Below are 18,936 nucleotides of genomic sequence, written 5' to 3'. Positions count from 1 at the left end.
AGTCATAATACTGTCAACATCCACTTCAACAGATATAATAGTGCAACACAAAAGACAAAACACTGAATGATCTTTGATACTTAACAGATACAGCGCAGCAGATCAGGCAGCATCCAAAGAGCAGGAAAATCGACGTTTTGGGCATGAGCCCTTCTTCAGGAATCAGCCCTCCTGAAGAAGGGCTCATGCCTGAAACGTCGATTCTCCTGTTCCTTGGATGCTGCCTGACCTGCTGCGCTTTTCCAGCAACACATTTTCAGCTCTGATCTCCAACATCTGCAGACCTCACTTTCTCCTACTTAACAGATACAATCAATATTATTGTAGCAATCCATATTAAGATTTTTACCCTGTACTCAAAAGGTTTCAACCTGAATGTCTAAAGTTCATTCTTTATTCTGTATTTCTAGAAGGGTGATGGTTTATATCAAATATTTTACATAAAGTTTAATAGAAGAGTGCAACTATGTCTATCAGTGCATTAACAAAATATTAATAAAAGATACCTGATTCAGATATCTATAAACACTATTTTATTGAGTGGCTACTTTCCCTAACTTCCATTAAGTGGAATATCAGGTATTGTTTTTGTACTCAGGGGCTGTAATAATGAAAGATTGTACATCAAGCTCCTAAAATCTATCATATGGTAAATGACTGATTGCTCAACAGCAGCGTTAGAGGAAAAGTATCAGAAATATTTCCAGTAAAACGCCCATTCCGAGATCTGCGTCTTTAAGAATCAGATTATTTTCATGTTTAAACCAATGAAGTTATTAAAGACTGAATGTTGCTTCCTGTGTCATTGACGATCCATGCACACAGCTACATTCATAAACAGTGAATGCCAGAGATATGTATTGTGACCAAGCAATGCAGCCAATATTTGGCAGTTATCCCAATGCAGCTATAACTAAATAAAACATCGGCAAACACTGACTGCACTAAGTTAAAGTTTCTTCACACAAAAGCATTTCTGTGCTATTTGTGAAGGATAAATTGCTAATATGGTGGTTTACTTGCAGAAAATTTCAGCTAGCATGAGTCAGGGATTCAGTGCAAGTTACAGAAAGAACATCTTAGGAAATGTAGGAATAATCCTTGTAATCAAAAACTATATCCGAACTTGAAATGAAACAATGATTTACTCCAGCAATGTCTCATTGGAATCCGTATGCAGCAGCGAGACATCTTCAGAGGGTTTATGACTTTCTTCATCTATCGCAGTCCCTTCAACAGGAGTCTAAGCACAGTAATAATAAAACGTTATCAGTCAAAGAGGAAGCAGATGTACAATGAGCAATGCATTGGAATCTAAGATGCATCCAGTATTAAAGTATTATTTCAACGTTATCTTTAAAGCTGTACTAAAGACTTCGATACAAATACTAATGGTGGGTTCAGGTACTTCAAAAGGTCCAAAATGGATTTCCATAAGGACTGTTCAGAAGTTAGTCAGTAAATCAGTTGCATAACTACAAGTTGCCCGGCTGTAACACAACAGTTATATTCCTCTGCAACCTCACGCTGTAGAGGATCGCACTATAGAGGATTGTTAATTGAAAATAGCTATCATTCGGTAGAAAGTTTGCATTATCCAAACAAGGTCCAAAACTCGTCAATCGCATTATAGACAATTCACAGGTGATAGAGGAACAACCTCTACTGATAAACCAAAGCATTAAATCAAATGACTGGCTAAGTGCAATTAAATATTTAGGTAATTGATCAAAGCACTAGTTAAAGATACTACATGCTTAGATTGGTATTTTTTTTAAATGCGATTTAGAAGTATTTTAGTTTTAATTATTGGTAAGTTGAAGGAAATTAACCTGAGGGAACAGATCACATTGCTTAGAGAGCTGACTCAATGGGCTAGATGGCTTCTTTCTGTACTACAATAACTTTAAGGTTATTGCATACACCAACATTTCAAAGCAGTCCCATATAACACTTACCCAGTCTTTCAGAACAACAGAAGGTGAAAAATGGTGGGTCGAGGATTGGTGTTAGCTCTTGTAGTTGATGATTTGCAAAAATCATTTGGATTCAGGAACACAATATACAATTTCAAACTTGTATTGTCTCAGAATTGGAGGGAGAACGTGACAAAATACAGCAAGGTATACATTATTCAGGAATACAGATACAAAAAGGTTAATAAGGGGAGACAAAAAGAAAATGGACACAGACAAATAGAACTGAAAACCAGAGAATGACATTAAATTTGGATGGCATTTTGGTTACGCCTGCACATCCCCCCCAATGAAACTGTTCGGAAGGACCTCAGTTATTAAAATAAAACTAGCTGGAGCCATTTATGGCTTGATACAGCACGCATTATTGGTCAAGACCAATCAACCTTGACCACCAGCTGATCAAGAGGTGCCAGTAAACTGCAGTCGACCAGCAGCACTAAGATAGAGTATGTGCATGTGTCAGAGAGTGCGTGAGTAAGCGTGTCTGTGTTTGCATGTGTCTGTGGGTACACGTCTGTGGGTACACGTCTGTGTATCAGTGTATAAACAATCAGAAGTCACATGACACCAGGTTATAGTCCAGGTTTATTTGAAATTTCAAGCTTTCAGAGCGCTGCCCCTTTGCCAGGTAAAGTCTGGTGAATGTGGGAGATTATGGAGCGTTTCCACGTTATTGATCATTGCGTGTGCAGGAAAACATGTGATTGTGAATCCTATCAGATGGCATGGATCAGTGACAGAGGTAGATAGAGGCAATGAGAAATTTACAGGAGCTATGGGTGTGATAGATGGCAGTTACAGGAAAGGAGATAAACTGAAGATACAGTCAGGTAGATGGGTTACCTCCAGGTAAGGTGGGAGGGGGAAGCAGGTAGTGCAGGAGTCTCCTTCAGCTACCCCCATCTCAAACAAGTACGCTGTTTGGAAAATGTAGGTGGTGATGGACTCGGAGGATTGTAGTACTGACAGCCAGGTGTATGGTACCGAGACTGGCTCTAATGTAACAAAGAGTGCGTCAGGTTCCAAGCGAACGATTGTGATAGGGGGCTCTCCAGTCAGAGGCACAGACAGACGTTTCTGTAGCTGACAGCAAGACATCAGAATGGTGTACTGTCTCCCCAGGATCAAGGAAATCTCTGAGACAGTGCAGAATATTCTCCAACGGGGAGAGGGACTAGCAGGTCATTGTACAGATTGGAACTAATGACATAGAAAGGGAAAAGGATGAGATTAAGGAGCGAATATTAGGTATCATGCAAGAATTTAAAAAGGAGGTCCGCATGAGTAGTAATATCTGGATTACTCCCAGTGCCACGAGCTAGTGAGAGTAGGAATAAGAGGATACAACAGATGAATGTATGGCTGAGGAATTGGTGTGGGAAGAAGGATTCACATTTTTGGATCTTTGGAATTTCTTCTGGTATAGAAGTAACCTGTATAAGGATGGATTGCAAGCGATTTGGAAAGGAACCAACATACTGTTGGACGTCTGTCCAAGACTGGTACAGTTGGACAAAAGGAGCAAGTCATAAACAGTTAGAGCAGCTAGGATGGAAATTAAAGAGGCCTAACAGGGAAGGCAGATGAACTCAGGACATGGTTTGGAACAAAGAACAGAGAACAATACAGGCCTTTTGGCCCTTAATGTTGTACCAACTTGTGAATTAATCTTAGCCCAACCCCCTACACTATCCCATCCTCATCCATGTGCTTATCCAAGGATTGTTTAAATGTCCCTATTGTGGCCGAGTTAACTGCACTCGCAGGAAGGGCATCCACGCCCTTACCACAGACTAAGAAACTTGTCTCTGACATCTGTCTTAAATCTATCACCCCAGAATTTGTAGTTGTGCCCTCTCATACAAGCTGACGTCATCTTCCTCGGAAAAAGACTTTCACTGTCCACCCTATCTAATCCTCTGATCATCTTGTATGTCTCTATCAAAACCTCCTTAGCCGCTTTCTTTCCAATGAGAATAGACCCAAGTCTCTCAGCCTTTCCTCATAAGACCTTCCCTCCAGACCAGACAACATCCTGGTAAATCTCCTCTGCCCCTTTTCCAATGCTTCCACATCCTTCCTGTAATGGGGCGACCAGAACTGTACACAATATTCCACGTGCAGCCGCACCAGCGTTTTGTATAGTTACAGCATGCTATTGCGGTTCTGGAACTCAATCCCTCTACCAATGAAACCTAACACACCGTATGCCTTCTTCACAGCATTATCCACCTGGGTGGCAACTTTTAGGGATCTACGTACATGGAGTCCAAGATCCCTCTGCACATCCACACTACCAAGAATCTTTCCATTGACCCAGTACTCTGCCTTCCTGTTATTCTTCCCAAAATGAATCACCTCACATTTAGCTGCATTGAACACCATTTGCCACTTTTCAGCCCAATTCTGCAGTTTATCCAAGTCCCCCTGCAACATTATTCCACACTGTCCACTACTCCACTGACTTTAGTATCATCTGCAAACTTACTAACCCATCTACCTAAGTCTTCGTCTAAGTCATTTATATAAATGACAAAGAGCAGTGGTCCCAAAACAGATCCTTGTGGCACACCTCTAGTAACCAGACCCCAGGCTGAATATTTTCCATCACCTACCACCCATTGCCTTCTTTCAGAAAGCCAGTTTCTAATCCAAACTGCTAAACCACCCTCAATCCCATCCCTCTGCATTTCCTCCATTAGCCTATCATGTGGAACCTTAGTAAAGGCTTTACTGAAGTCCATTTATACCACATCAACTGCCCTACCCTCATCTACATGCTTGGTCACCTTTTCAAAAAACTCAATGAGGTTTGAGAGACACGACCTGCCCTTGACAAAACCATGTTGACCATCTTCAATCAAATTGTTGCATGCTAGATAATTAATCCTCTCTCTCATAATCCTTTCCAAAACCTTTCCTACAACAGACATAAGGCTCACTGGTCTATAATTACCTGGGTCATCTCTACTGCCCTTCTTGAACAAGGGCACATTTGCAATCCTCCAGTCCTCTGGTACTAAACCTGTAGACAATGAAGACGCAAAGATCAAGGCCAAGGGCTCCAACACCTCCGCCCTAGCTTCAGAGAATTCTCAGATGAATCCCATCCAGCCCAGGGGACTTGTCTACTTTCACTCCTTCTAGAATTGATGACACCTCTTCCTTACTAACCTCGATCGTTTCTAGTTTAATGCGTCGTATCTCATTCTTCTCCTCTACAATATTCTCCTTTGCTCAAGGTGTACAATGACAGGGGACCTCAAACCCATGGCATGTGCCTCTTGCTTGATGTGGGAGCTCAAGGATGTGTCTGACGTTCCTGACTCTTACATGTGCAAGAAGTATGTCCAGCTGAAGCTCTTGTTTGACTGCATGACAGCTCTAGTGGAAAGCACGTTGAGTGAACTGGTCACACCGCAGGTTAGGATCGCTGAGGGAGACAGTGAGTGGGTGACCAAAAGGCAGAAAAAGAGTAGGAGGGCAGTGCAGGTGTCCCCTGCAGTCATCTCTCTCCAGAACAGGTATACCATTTTGGATAATGTTGGGGGAGATGGCTCACCAGGGGAAGGCAACAGTTGCCAGGATCATGGCACCGTGGCGGGCACTGCTGTTCAGAAGGGTGGGAAAAAGACTCGTAGGGCCATAGTCACAGGGGATTCTATTGTGAGGGGAGTAGATAGGAGAGTCTGTGGCCGACAATGGGACTCCTGGATGGTATGTTGCCTCCCAGTGCTCGGGTCAGGGATGTCACCAATCGGCTGCAGAGCATTCTAAAAGGGAAGGGTGAACAGCCAGTTGTCTTGATGCATATAGACATCAATGATACAAGTAAAAAACAAGATGAGGCCCTGAAACCAGAATTCAGGGAACTAGGAGAGAAGTTAAAGAGGAGGACGTCAAAGGTAGTGATCTCGGCATTACTACCAGCGCCACATTCTAGACAGGGTAGAAACGAGAGAATAGGCAGGATGAACACGTGGCTTGAGGGATGGTGTAAGAGGCAGAGGTTCAGATTTGTTGGACATTGGGACCGGTTCTGAGGAAGGTGGGACAATTACAAATTCGATGATCTACATCTGAACTAGAATAGAACTAGTGTCCTTGAGGGAGTTTTTGCTACTGCTATTGGGGAGGGTTTAAATTAATGTGGCAGGGGGCTGGGAACCAGAAGAGAAGACTAGAGATTGAAAGAATCATGAAGTTAGCATTACCAAGGGGAAGAATAGGCAGAGAGCAGATGAACACAAAAGAACTGTTGGTCTGAACTGCACATGCTTTAATGCAAGGAGTATAGTGGGTAAGGCGCTTGAACTTAGGGCTTGGATTGGTGCCTGGGAGTATGACGTTATTGCAATTACAGAGACTTGGCTGAAGGGCGGGCACGATTGACAACTAAATGTTCCAGGATGTAGACGCTTCAGATAGGACAAGGGTGGGCTAGGGGGAGGGGCGGGTGAAGAGAAGGAGTTGCATTGCTAATCAGGGACGATATCACAGCTGTGCTAAAGGAGGACACAATGGAGGGCTTGAGCAGTGAGGCATTATGGGTGGACCTGAGAAACAAGAAAGGTGGAGTACATTATTGGGGCTGTACTAAAGGCCTCCCAACAGTGAGCGTGAGGTAGAAGAATAAAATAGGTAAACAGATTATGGAAAGATATAGAGGCAACAGGGTGGTGGTGATGGGAGATTTTAATTTTCCCAACATTGATTGGGATGCACTTAGCGTCAGAGGTCTGGTGGGGCAGAATTTGTAAGGAGCATCCAGGAATGTTTTCTAGAGCAGTATGTCAATAGCCCAAATAGGGAAGAGGCCATATTGGACCTGATGTTGGGGCAGGAGCCAGGCCAGGTACAGAAGTTGCACTGGGGAGGTTTTTTTTTTGGGAATAGTAACCACAATTCTGTAAATTTTAGAATACACGTGGACAAAGAGGAGAGTGGTCCTAAAGGAAGAAACTAAACTCGGCCAAGGCCCAGTTTAGGGTAGGCTAGAGTTTGGGTAAGCTAGAGGTTAAGGTGGACATATCCCCAGGACCGGATGGGATCTATCCCAAGTTGCTGAGGGAAGCGAGAGAGAGTAAATAGCTGGGGCCCTGACATATCTTTGTGGCATCCTCAAACACAGGTGAGGTGCCGGAGGACTGGAGGGCTGCTCATGTTGCCCCCCTGTACAGGAAGGGTAGTAGGGATGTTCCGGGTAACTTCAGACCAATGAGCCTGACGTCGGTGGTGGGAAAGTTGCTGGAGAAGGTACTGAGGATAGGATCTATTTATATTTAGAAGAGGATTGGAAGAGAAATCACATGGTGTGCAGGGTATGCTAATTAGGTCGATAAAGAACTGGTTGATCAACAGGAGACAGAATAGTAATAGTTGAAGGGAGTTTCTTGAAGTGGAGAAAAAGGTGACCAGTGGTGTTCCACAGGGATCAGTGTTGGGGCCACTGTTGTTTGTGATATCCATAAAATATCTGAAAGAGGGCATTGGTGGTCTGATCAGTAAGTTTGCAGATGACACAAAGATTGGTGGAGTAACAGAAAGCATAGGGGACGGTCAAAGAATACAGGAAAATATAGATAGACTGGAGAGTTGGGCAGAGAAGTGGCAGATGGTGGTCAATCCAGGCAAATGTGAGGTGATGCATTGTGGGAAGTCTAATTCTAGAGCAAACTATACTGTAAACGGAAGAGCCTTGGGAAAAGTTGATGAGCAGAGAGGGCTGGGAGTTCAGGTCCATTGTACCCTGAAGGTGGCTGCACAGGTGGATACAGTGGTCAAGAAGGCATATGGTATGCTTGCCTTCACCCGACGGGGTATTGAGTATAAGAGCTGGCAGGTCATGTTAAAATTGTACAAGACATTGGTTTGGCCACACTTAGAATAAGGTGTACGGTTCTGGTCGCCACATTACCAAAAGGATGTGGATGCTTTGGAGAGGGTGCAGAGAAGGTTTACAAGGCTGTTGCCTGGTATGGAAGGTGCTAGCTATGAAGGTTGAGTAGGTTAGGACTGCTTTCATTAGAGAAAATGATGATTGAGGGGGGATCTGATTGAGGTATACAAAATCATGAATGATATAGACAGGGTGGATAGAGAAACTTTTTCACAAGGTGAGGGATTCACTAACGAGAGGTCACGTGTTCAAGGTGAGAGGAGAGAAGTTTAAGGGGAATACATGCGGAAAGTACATTACACAGAGGGTGGCGGGTGTCTGGAACGTGTAGTAGTAGAGGCAAGCACAGTGGATTAATTTAAGATGCATCTGGACAGATGCACAAATAGGAGGTAGAAGAACGAGATAGATCCTTAGGAATTGAGCGATAGGTTTAGACAGTTGTTTTGGATCAGCACAGCGTGGAGGGCTGAAGGGCCTGTTCCTGGGCTGTAAATTTTCTTTTTTGTTCTATTCAACCTCTCCCTATAGCTCAAATCCTCCAATTCTGGTAACATCCTCATAAATCTTTTCTGAACCCTTTCAAATTTCACAATATCTTTCCAATAGGAAGGAGATCAGAATTGCTCGCAATATTCCAGAACTGGCCTAACCAACATCCTGTATACATGCAACATAATCTCCCAACTCCGATACTCAATACTCTGACCAATAAAGGAAAGTATACCAAGCACCTTCATTATCCTATCTACCTGCAACTCTCCTTTCAAGGTGCTAGGAACCTGCACGCCAAGGTCTCTTTGTTTAGTAACATTCTCTAGGACCTTACCATTAAGTGTATAAGTCCTGCTAAGATTTGCTTTCCCAAAATGCAGCATCTCACATTTATCTAAGTTAAACTCCATCTGCCACTCCTCAGCCCACTGGCCCACCCGATCAAAATCCTGTTGTAATCTGAGGTAACCTTCTTCACTGTCCACTACACCTCCAATTTTGGTGTCATCTGCAAACTTACTGATTATCCCTCTTATGCTCACATCTAAATTTTAAAAAATGCATAAAAGTTGATAAATCCCCAGGACCTGATCAGGTGTACCCTAGAACACAGTGTGAAGCTGGAGAAGTGATTGCTGGGCCTCTTGCTGAGATATTTGTATCATCGATAGTCACAGGTGAGGTGCCGGAAGACTGGACGTTTGTTAAAATAGTGCCTCCAGTAAAGAAAGGTGATAAGGACAAGTCAGGGAACTAGACAGGTGAGCTTGACATTGGTGGTGGGTAAGTTGGTGGAAGGAATCCTGAGGGACATGATTTACATGCATTTGGAAAGGCAAGAACTGATTGGGGATAGTCAACAAGGCTTTAAGATTGGGAAAGTGTCTCACTAACGTGATTGTGATTTTTTGAAGTAAAGAAGAGGATTGATGAGGGCAGACTAGTGGACGTGATCTATATGGACTTCAGTAAGGTGTTTGGCAAGGTTCGTCATAGTAGACTGGTTAGCAAGAATGGATCACGTGGAATACAAGGAGAACTCGTCATTTGGATGCAGAACTGATTCGAAAGTAGAAGAGAGGGTGGTGATGGAGGATTGCTTTTCAGACGGGAGGCTTGTGACCAGTGGTGTGCCACAAGGATCAGTGCTGAGTCTACTGCTTTATTCCTGCTGCCCTTCTTAAACAAAGGAACCACATTAGCGATCTTCCAGTCATCTGGCACTTCACCTGTGGCCAGCAGTATTGAAGTACTGGAAATCTCCACCAGGGCCCCAGCAATCTCCTCCTTGTCCCCCCAGTCTCGCTCATAGGCCCTGGGGATGTATGCATTTTTATGCCCACTAAAACATCTAATTCCACCTCATTAATGTCCTAGAACCTTCACCATTGAGTGAAATCCTAGTTGCAGTGACTTTCTCCTGAATACAGATGAGAAATAGTAATTTAAGACCTCACCCATGACCTCTGGCTCAATGCACAGATTGCTCCTTTGGTGTCTATTAGGCCCCACACTTCACCTGGTAATCCTCAATATAAAATTGCTTGGGGTTTCCTTAATCTGTAGCCCCTTGTTACCCTCAATTTCCTTTAAGCACTCCCTATACTTTCAAAAGGGCCTCCCCTGTTTTTAATACACTATGTTACAAAAGCTTCTTTCTTTCTCTCTGTCAAACTCTCATTATCTCTTGGTCACACAGGGGTCCCTGGACTAGCTGCTCTCTCACTTCACTAAGGGGAACACACTGGTCCTGAACTCATTATACTACTTGTAAAAGACTTCCACTTTCCAAATGTAGACCTACCTGCAAGTAGCTGTACCTAATACGTGTTTGTCTAATAACATGGAAATTGCCTTTCACCAACTTAGATCTTAACTTCTGCAGCATCCTTATCCCTTTCTATAGGGACTTTAATACTTGAGGGTTAGGGCCACATCACATGAATAAACATCCGCTCTCATTCAAAATCTTTGTCCAACATTAAAGATTGAACTTTTTAAAAAGCATTCGTTAACCGGACGAGAGCTTTGCTGGCTAGGCCATTTATCCTATCCATGCCCCTCATGATTTTATAAACCTCTTGGCTCATCATTAATTGCGATTAAGAGTCAATGACATTGCTGAGAGTCTGGAGTCACATGTAAGTCAGACCAGAAAAGTATGTCAGTTTTCTTCCCTATAGGGAATTAGTGAAACAGATCATCATTATTAGACTCTTCATTCCATATGTTTTATTGAAGTCACATTCCACTGTCTGCCATAGCAGGATTTGAACCTGGGTCCCCAGAATATTACCTGGGTCTCTGGATTAAGAGTCTAATGATAATACCACTAGGCTGTCCTTTCTCTGCAAATCAAACATGCTACAAATTACCCCCATTTTACCGGAGGATCATTCATTTCTCAAAATATTATGCCAAAGACCATTTTCAGTTCAAAATCTTGAATCCAAAAGAACACTAACTTTTGAATGATAAACCCTTGGTAATCTTCTACATCATTTTACTTGTTTAATGCTGGTGGAAGATTCTGTTAGACATTTCCAAAACACTGCTTCCTATTAGCTTTGAGGCATCCTCTGACACAATGACCAAACTGAATGGGCAGCAAAGGGGGAGGATCAGATACCAGTTATGACATACATCAACATGGATACACCAGTAAATAGTTACCCACCTGGAGAGAGACTTCGACCTCCCGTTTCTTGGTCAAAGTCACAGGGTTAGATTTTGCTGAAGGAAATGGTTTGTCCTTGGTGCATTGCTTACTACTCCAAAATAAAATGTTTTTGTCCTACAAAGCACTCAGAATTTATGGAACAAATTAATTTATTTTTAAAGTTAAAAATGCAGGTTGTACATTTTTTGCTTCAGGTGGGTTTTAGGTTTTTTTTAAAATAGTTACAATGATGTTTTAGGGCATTATGAAATGCTTACAGATCATGCACAAGGTTAGTTTATTAATATTTCATAGTATCTAATGATATTTAAAATTTGTTAGGTGTTTTACAGCTTTAAACCTCTTAATCATTAATATGCTTCTCATAACCACCATTAGAAAACAGTCATCCAGCACATTGCCCATCTGCTGGCTCTTCAGTCACACTCCCATAGACCTGTAAACTGGACCTGAAATTTTTAAAGTTGCCATTGAATTTGCCTCCACTGCCCTTTTAGGTAGCATGTTCAGATTTTATTTTTTTTAAAGTGTGTTGTGATTTGATCTGTTTTTTTTTAAGCCAGTTACCTTATTTCAAACAGCATCATGATTTTAAACTAGAAGAACTAGCAAAAAAAAGTCAGGATGTGCCAGGAGTGAATCAGTTGAATCTATCTGTAAGTGAACAATTGACAACAGCAACAAAGAAAACCCCCCTAGCCTACACTGAGGAAACATGTTTCTTTTTTTACCCTTCCAGCCAAAGTGAACAATTTGACAGATTTTTGTCCATTAACCAATAGAACATAGAACATTACTACATCCAAGTAAATCTCTTATGAACCTTTTCAAAAGCTTCCACATCGTTCCTGTAATGTGATGACCAGAACTGTATGCAATACTCCTGGTGCGGCCTTACCACTGCCTTGTGCAGCTGAAGCATGACCTTGTGGCTCAGAAACTCAATCCCCCTACCAATAAACGCCAACACATCATACGCCCTCGTAACAACCTGAGTGACAACTTTCAGGGATTTATGCACCTGGACACAGATCTCCGTTCATCTACACTGCCAAGAATTTTACCATTAGCCCGGTACTCTACATTTTTGTTTCTTCTTACGAAGTGAACTATCTCACACTTTTCCACATTAAACTCCATTTTCTGCTTCTCAGCCCAGCTCTGCATCTTATCCATGTCCCTCTGTAACCCACAACATCCTTCGGCACTATCCACAACTCTGCCTACCTTAGGGTCATCTGCAAATTTACTAACCCAATCTTCTATGCCCACATCCATTTTTAAAAATGACAAACAGCAGTGGACCCAAAATAGATCGTTGCAGCATACCACTAGTAACTGAACTCCAGGGTGAACATTTTCCATCAACCACCACCCTGTCTTCTTTCAGCTAGCCAATTTCTGATCCAAACCGCTAAATCACCTTCAATCCCAAAACTCATTTTGTGCAATAGCCTACTGCGTGGAACCTTATCAAACGCCTTACTGAAGTCCATAACCACCACATCAACCTTCATCCACCTGTTTTATCACCTTCTCAAAAGAACTCAAGGTTAGTGATGCATGACCTACCCTTCACAAAACCACGTTGACTATCCCTAATCAAATTATTCCTTTCCTGATGATTAAAACTCCCCTCTCTTACAATCTTTTCCAACATCTTACCCACAACCAAAGTAAGGCTCACTGGCCTATAATTACCAGGGTTGTCCTGACTTCTTCTTAAACAAGGGAACAACATTTGCTATCCTCCAGTCTTCTGACACTATTCCTGTCGACAATGATGACAGAAAGATAGAAGCCAAAGGCTCAGAAATCTCTTCCCTGGCTTCCGAAAGAATCCAAGGATAAATCTCATCTGGCCCAGGGGTCTTATCTATTTTCAGATCTCCCAAAATTGCTAAAACCGCCTCTTTGCCAATCTCAATCCCATCTAATCTTGTAGCTTGTATCTCCGTATTCTCACTAACACTGCCCTTTTCCAATATGAATACAGACAAAAAGTACTCATTCATTGATTCCTCTTTGTCCTTACATTCCATACACAACTTTTCACTGTATTTGATTGACCCTAACCTTACTCTAGTTATTCTTTTATTCCAGATATACCTATAGAAAGCCTTAGGGTTTTCCTTGATCCTATCCGTCAACGACTTCTCATGTCTCCTCCTGCCTCTTCTTAGCCCTCTCTTTAGGTCTTTCCTGGTTAACATATAACAATCAAGCCCCCTATCTGAGCCTTCATGTCTCATCCTAACATAAGCCTTCTTCTTCCTCCTCTTGACAACAGTTTCAACTTGTTTAGTAAACCATGGCTCCTTCTCTTGACAAGTACTTCCCTGCCTGACAGGTATATACTTACCAAGGACTCGCAGTAGCTGTTCCTTTAACAAGCTCCACATTTCAAGCGTGCCCATCCCCTGCAGTTTCCTTCCCCATCCTATGCATCCTAAATCTTACCTAATTGCATCATAATTGCCTTTCCCCCAGTTATACCGCTTTCCCGGTGGAATACACCTATCCCTGCCCATTTTTATTGTAAACATAATCAAATTATGATCACTATTGCCAAGATATTCATCCACCTTCAAATCTGACACCCAGCCAGGTTAATTCCCCAGTACCAAATCCAATTTGGCATTACCCCTTGTTGGCCAGTCTACATACTGTGTCAGAAAACCCTCCTGCACACACTGAACAAAAACTGACCCATCTAAACTACTTGAACTATAGTATCCTCAGTCAATACTGGGAAAGTTAAAGATCCCCTTTAACAACTATCCAGTTACTCTCACTCCTATCGAGAAACCTCTTTCCTATCTTTCCTCTACATCCCTGGTTCAATTCGGAAGCCTATAGAAAACTCCCAACAGGGTGATCTCTCCTTTCCTGTTTTGAACCTCAGTAGAGTTGTCCTCAAACGTGTTCTCAGTTGCTTTAATACGACCCTTCATTAACAATGCCACAGCTCCCCTTTTTTACCATCATCTGTTCTTGCTGAAACATCAAATCCCAGAAACATCAAATCCCAGAATCTGCAACAACCATTCCTGTCCATCCTCAACCAATGTCTGAGGTGGCCACACATGAAAATCCTATGTACCAACCCATGCTGCAAGTTCACCCACCTTATTCTGGATGCTCCTGGCATTAAAGTAGACACATTTCAAACCAACATCCCTGGTGCCCTCTTGCGACTTTGTAAACCTATCCCTGACCTCACTACCCTCCACCTCCTGTATACTGGAACTACAATTCAGGTTCCCATTCCCCTGATGCATTAGTTTAAACCCCACCCCCACCCCCCTCAAAAAAAGCATTAGCAAATTCCATCCTCCTGAGGATACTGGTCTTGCCATTCAAGATGGAGGTAGTCATAGGTTTGGAGGTCACTGCCCAAGGGAATTTGGTGAATTTTTGTAGCGCATCTTGTAGATTTACAAACTGCTGCTAGTGAATTTTGATGGAGGAGGCATTGGGGGTTCGTGGATGTGGTACCAACCTAGCAGGCTGCTTTGCCCTCGATGGTGTCAAGCTTCTCGAATGTTATTGGAGCTGCCCCCATCCAGGCAAGTGGGGAGCATTCCATCATAATCCTGACTTGTGCCTTGTAGATGGTGGAGGCTTTGACGAGTCAGGAAGTGAGTCACTTACCGCATGATTTCTGAACTGCTTTTGTAGCCAGTGTTTGTATGGAGAATCCAGTTGAGTTTTTCATCAAGGATAACCCTCAAGATGTTGATAGTATTCAGTGATGACAACACCATTGACTGTCAAGGGACAGATGGTTAGGTCTCTTTTTGGAGATGGTCATTCCGTGGCATGTGTGGCACAAATGTTATTTGCCACTTGTCAGCCCAAGCCTGGACAGTGTTCAAATACAGCAAGGTCTGGACAAAGACTGCACAATGCTGCAATACTGAAACAATGTTCAACACCATTCACAGTCGATGATGGATATCTTCAGTCTGATCTTATAGAGAGGGAGGTCATTGACGAAGCAGCTGAAAATGGTTGGGCCGAGAACCGATTAGAGCATAGAACAGTACTGCACAGGACAGGCCCTTCGGCCCTCTATGTTGTGTCAACATTTTATCTTAGTCAAATATCAAACGAACCGACATACCCTACATTTTTACTATCATCCATGTGCCTATCCAAGAGTCGTTTAACTGTCCCTGACATATCTGACTCTACTACTACTGCTGGCAGTGCATTCCACACTCACCATTCAGTGAATAATCTACCTCTGACACTGGATGAGCCATTAATGAGCCATGGATAAAGCAGGGTCAGGAATGGACGATGCAGGTTCCAGGGTTTAGATCTTAAGAAAAGACTGGGGAAGGTGGTAAAAAGAGGGGTAGTTGTGGCTTTCTTAGTCAAGGACGGTGTAATGGTGGCTGAAAGAACTTTAGATGAGAACCCGTCTACTGAGGTGGTATGGGCTGAGATTAGAAACAGGAGGGAGGTCACATTACTGGGAGTTTTTTTTTAAAATAGGTCACCGCAAAGTTCCAGGGATGTGGAGGAGAGAATTAGCAAAACAATTCTGGTAGGAGTGAAAGGAACAGGATGGACTTTAACTTCCCCAACATTGATTGGAAATGCTATAACTCTAGTACGTCGGATGGATCAGTTTTTGTCCAACGTGTACAGGAGGGTTTCCTGACACAGTATGTCAAAGGGCTGACAAGAAGGGAGGCCGCACTGGATCTGGTGCTTGGTAATGAATCAGGCCAGGTGTTTGATTTAGTGATAGGTCAGCACTTTAGGAAGAGTGACCATAATTCGGTTACGTTTAGTTTAGCGATGGAAAGGGATAGGTACATGCCACAGGGCAAGAGTTATCGATGGGGGAAGGGCAGTTATAATGAGATAGGCAAGACTTAGGAGGCATAGAATGAGGTAGCAAAATGCAGGGGATGGGGACAATCAAGATGTGGAGCTGGTTTAAGGAACAGATATTGTGAGTCTTTGATACGTCCCTGTCAGGCAGGAAGTGATAAAGTTAGGGAACTGTGGTTTACTACAGAAATTGTATCTCTTGTTAAGCGGAAGATGGAGGCTTATGTGACGATGAACAAAATGGTTCAGATAAGGTGATGGAGAGTTACAGATCAGCTAGGAAGGATTTATAGACAGAGTTAAGAGGAGCAAGAAGGGGACATCAGCAGTCTTTAGCAGGTAGAATAAAGGAGCACCCTAAAGCTTTCTATAGATATGTGAGGAATAAAAGGATGAAGAGGGTAGGAAATAGGGCCAGTCAAAGACAGAAGTGGGAAGTTGTGTGTGGGCCCTGTGGAGATCAGAGAGGTGCTAAATGAACATTTCTCATGTTTTCACTCAGGAAAAAGGAGAATATTGTAGAGGAGAAGACAGAGATATGGACTATTAGACTTGAAAGGATTGAGGTTAGTAAGGAGGTGGTGTGATCAATTCTAAAAGGTGTGAAAGTAGATAAGTCCCCTGGGCATGATGGGATTTTTCCAAGGATTCTCTAGGAAGCTCAGAAGGAGATGGCAGAGCCTTTGGCTTTGATCTTTGAGTCATCATTGTCTACAGGTTTAGTACCAGAGGACTGGAGAATTGCAAATGCTGTGCCCTTGTTGAGGGCAGCAGAGATGACCCAGGTCATTATAGACCAGTCAGCCTTATTTCTGTTGTAAGAAAGGTTTTGGAAAGGCTTATAAGAGATAGGATTTATCATCTAGCAAGCAATTTGATTGGAAATAGTCAACATGGATTCGTCAAGGGCAGATCGTGGCTCACAAACATTTTTTGAGAAGATGACCCTGTTAATGAAAGCCAAAACACTATATGCCTCCTTAACAACCCCATCAACTTAAGTGACAACTTTGAGGGATCTATGCTCATGGACCTCAAGATCCCCTTGTTCCTCCACACTGCCAAGAATCCTGCCTTTAACCCTGTATTCTGCATTCAAATTTGATCTCCCAAAGTGAATCACTTCACACCTTTTCCAGGGTGAATTCCTTCTGCCACTTCTCAACTCAGTTCTACAACCTGTCAATGTTCCGTTGCAACCTACAACAGCCCTCCACACTATGCACAACTCCACCAACCTTGATGTCATTGGCAAACTTACTAATCCACTCATCCACTTCCTCATCTAAGTAATTTATAAAAATCGCAAAGAACAGATCCCTGTGGAACACCACTGTTCACCAAGCTCCAGGCTAAATACTTTCCATCCACCACCACCCTCTCATCTATGGGCCAGCCAATTCTATATCCAGACAGACAGGTTTCCCTGTATCCCTGTGTACTTTGACTGAGCCTACCATGGGGAACGTTATCAAACACCTCGCTAAAAATCCATGCACACCATATCCATTGCCCTACCTTCACTGTAGTTTGTCACATCCTCAAAAGAATTCATTAAGGCTTGCAAGGCATGACCTGCCCCTCACAAAGCCATGCTGACTTTCTCTAGTCAAACTATGCTTTTCCAAATAGTCATAAGGAAATATCAAATATTCTGAGGAACCCCTGTAGAGATGCATTGCAGAGGCTGAGCGCCAGCTCTCAGATACATCCTCCTATACCCCCCTGGGCCAGCACCCCACCAAGGAACATCAGGCCATCATGTCCACAATGGTCACCAACATGTTCAGCAGTGATGAAGTAGGCAGTGTTTGGACTCCTCAATCCGTGTGCTTTTCTCCTCCCACCTTTCTTCATCTCTCTTTCTCATTTAAGATTTTGGTGGGTTTTTTTCTCCTCTTAAGAAAACTTACCTTGGAACAGCCGAGGGTTAGAGTGGAGGGGAGGGGACTGGAGGCCTGGAGCAGCCAAGAGCTGCAGGAGGGGAGACAGTTATTGGACTGGGGTCGGCCCACGTGTGGAAGCTCCTGCACTGAGCTACTGCAACGTAATGTTTATTGTAATTTGTTTATCTGACCATAATAACTATCATTTTAACCATGTCTTGTTTCTAAGTGATACAAGAATTATTTTTTTTTTAATCCTCTTGGTATCTAACATCTGTACCTAAGGTGATGCCATGAGAGGTGACATTGTAAACTTTTCACTGTACTCCTGTACTTCAGTACGTGACAATAAAAGGATATTTAATTCCCTTCCACTGCCTCCAACACCGCACAGCTCGTTCCTACCTCCATTCCAAACAATAGCTGCCCAAGCAGATCCATTGTTTTTGGTCCAGTCCCACAGAACCCATCTCTTCCAACCTAGACTAGATATTTTTCTGCCCTTGTCCAGTCCCTTCCCACTTACATCAGTTTCAGAATCTACAGTGTACACACTCCAGCCGTCTCCTCTTCATCACGGATGCACATTCCCCTTACATGCCCATTCCCCCATTAGGATGGTCTCAGGGCTCTGCCCCAGAAGGCTTGGAGGGCAAGTCTCTGGATACTTTCAAGAAAGAGTTGGATAGAGCTCTTAAGGATAGTGGGATCAAGGTTTATGGGGATAGGGCAGGAACAGGATACAGATCGTGGATGGTCAGCCATGATCATAATAAATGGTGGTGCTGGCTCGAAGGGCAGAATGGCCTAATCCTGCACCTATGGTCTATTGGCTCTCTGCAGGGACTTGGGAAAATGGCCTGAACCCATCCCCATCCCCATCCAACAGCACACTCTGCTGCTCAGCTGAGCTCATCCTCAACCTGAACTGTTCTTTTAATTCCTCTCACTTTCTTGAAGTGAAAAAGGGCTGGCCCATGGGTAGCTGAACGGGCCCCAGCTACAACTGTCTTTTTGTGGGACACATGGAACATTCCTTGTTCCAGTCCTACTCGGGCCATCATTCACAATTCCAATCAAAACATTCTGACAAGCTTTGGTGGGTACAGAATCAATCCCAGCAAAACAGAGCCCCCAGCCAAACTCATC

At 43.2% G+C, this 18,936-nt stretch overlaps 1 protein-coding gene across 6 annotated transcripts in view; it reads right to left on the bottom strand.

The window, feature by feature from the left end:
* Nucleotides 1-225: 225 nt before the first annotated feature.
* Nucleotides 226-18,936, bottom strand: part of scarb1 (scavenger receptor class B, member 1) — a 114,259-nt gene continuing 95,548 nt past the window's right edge. For 5 of the 6 annotated variants that reach the window (XM_060843891.1, XM_060843892.1, XM_060843888.1 and 2 more), the window contains 2 exons: nt 11,051-11,167; nt 226-1,243 (listed from right to left, as the gene is read on the bottom strand). In XM_060843891.1, coding sequence (XP_060699874.1) covers nt 1,145-1,243; nt 11,051-11,167 — 216 coding nt within the window. In that variant the 3' untranslated portion in view covers nt 226-1,144. The remainder of the gene's footprint in view (nt 1,244-11,050; nt 11,168-18,936) is intronic. The other variant, XM_060843889.1, reaches the window with a different exon arrangement.

The sequence above is a fragment of the Hemiscyllium ocellatum genome, chromosome 24, assembly GCF_020745735.1.
Source record: "Hemiscyllium ocellatum isolate sHemOce1 chromosome 24, sHemOce1.pat.X.cur, whole genome shotgun sequence".
Classification (NCBI taxonomy): domain Eukaryota; kingdom Metazoa; phylum Chordata; class Chondrichthyes; order Orectolobiformes; family Hemiscylliidae; genus Hemiscyllium; species Hemiscyllium ocellatum.
The sequence above is the reverse complement of the archived record's forward strand: the minus strand, read 5'-3'. Positions and strand labels throughout refer to the sequence as shown.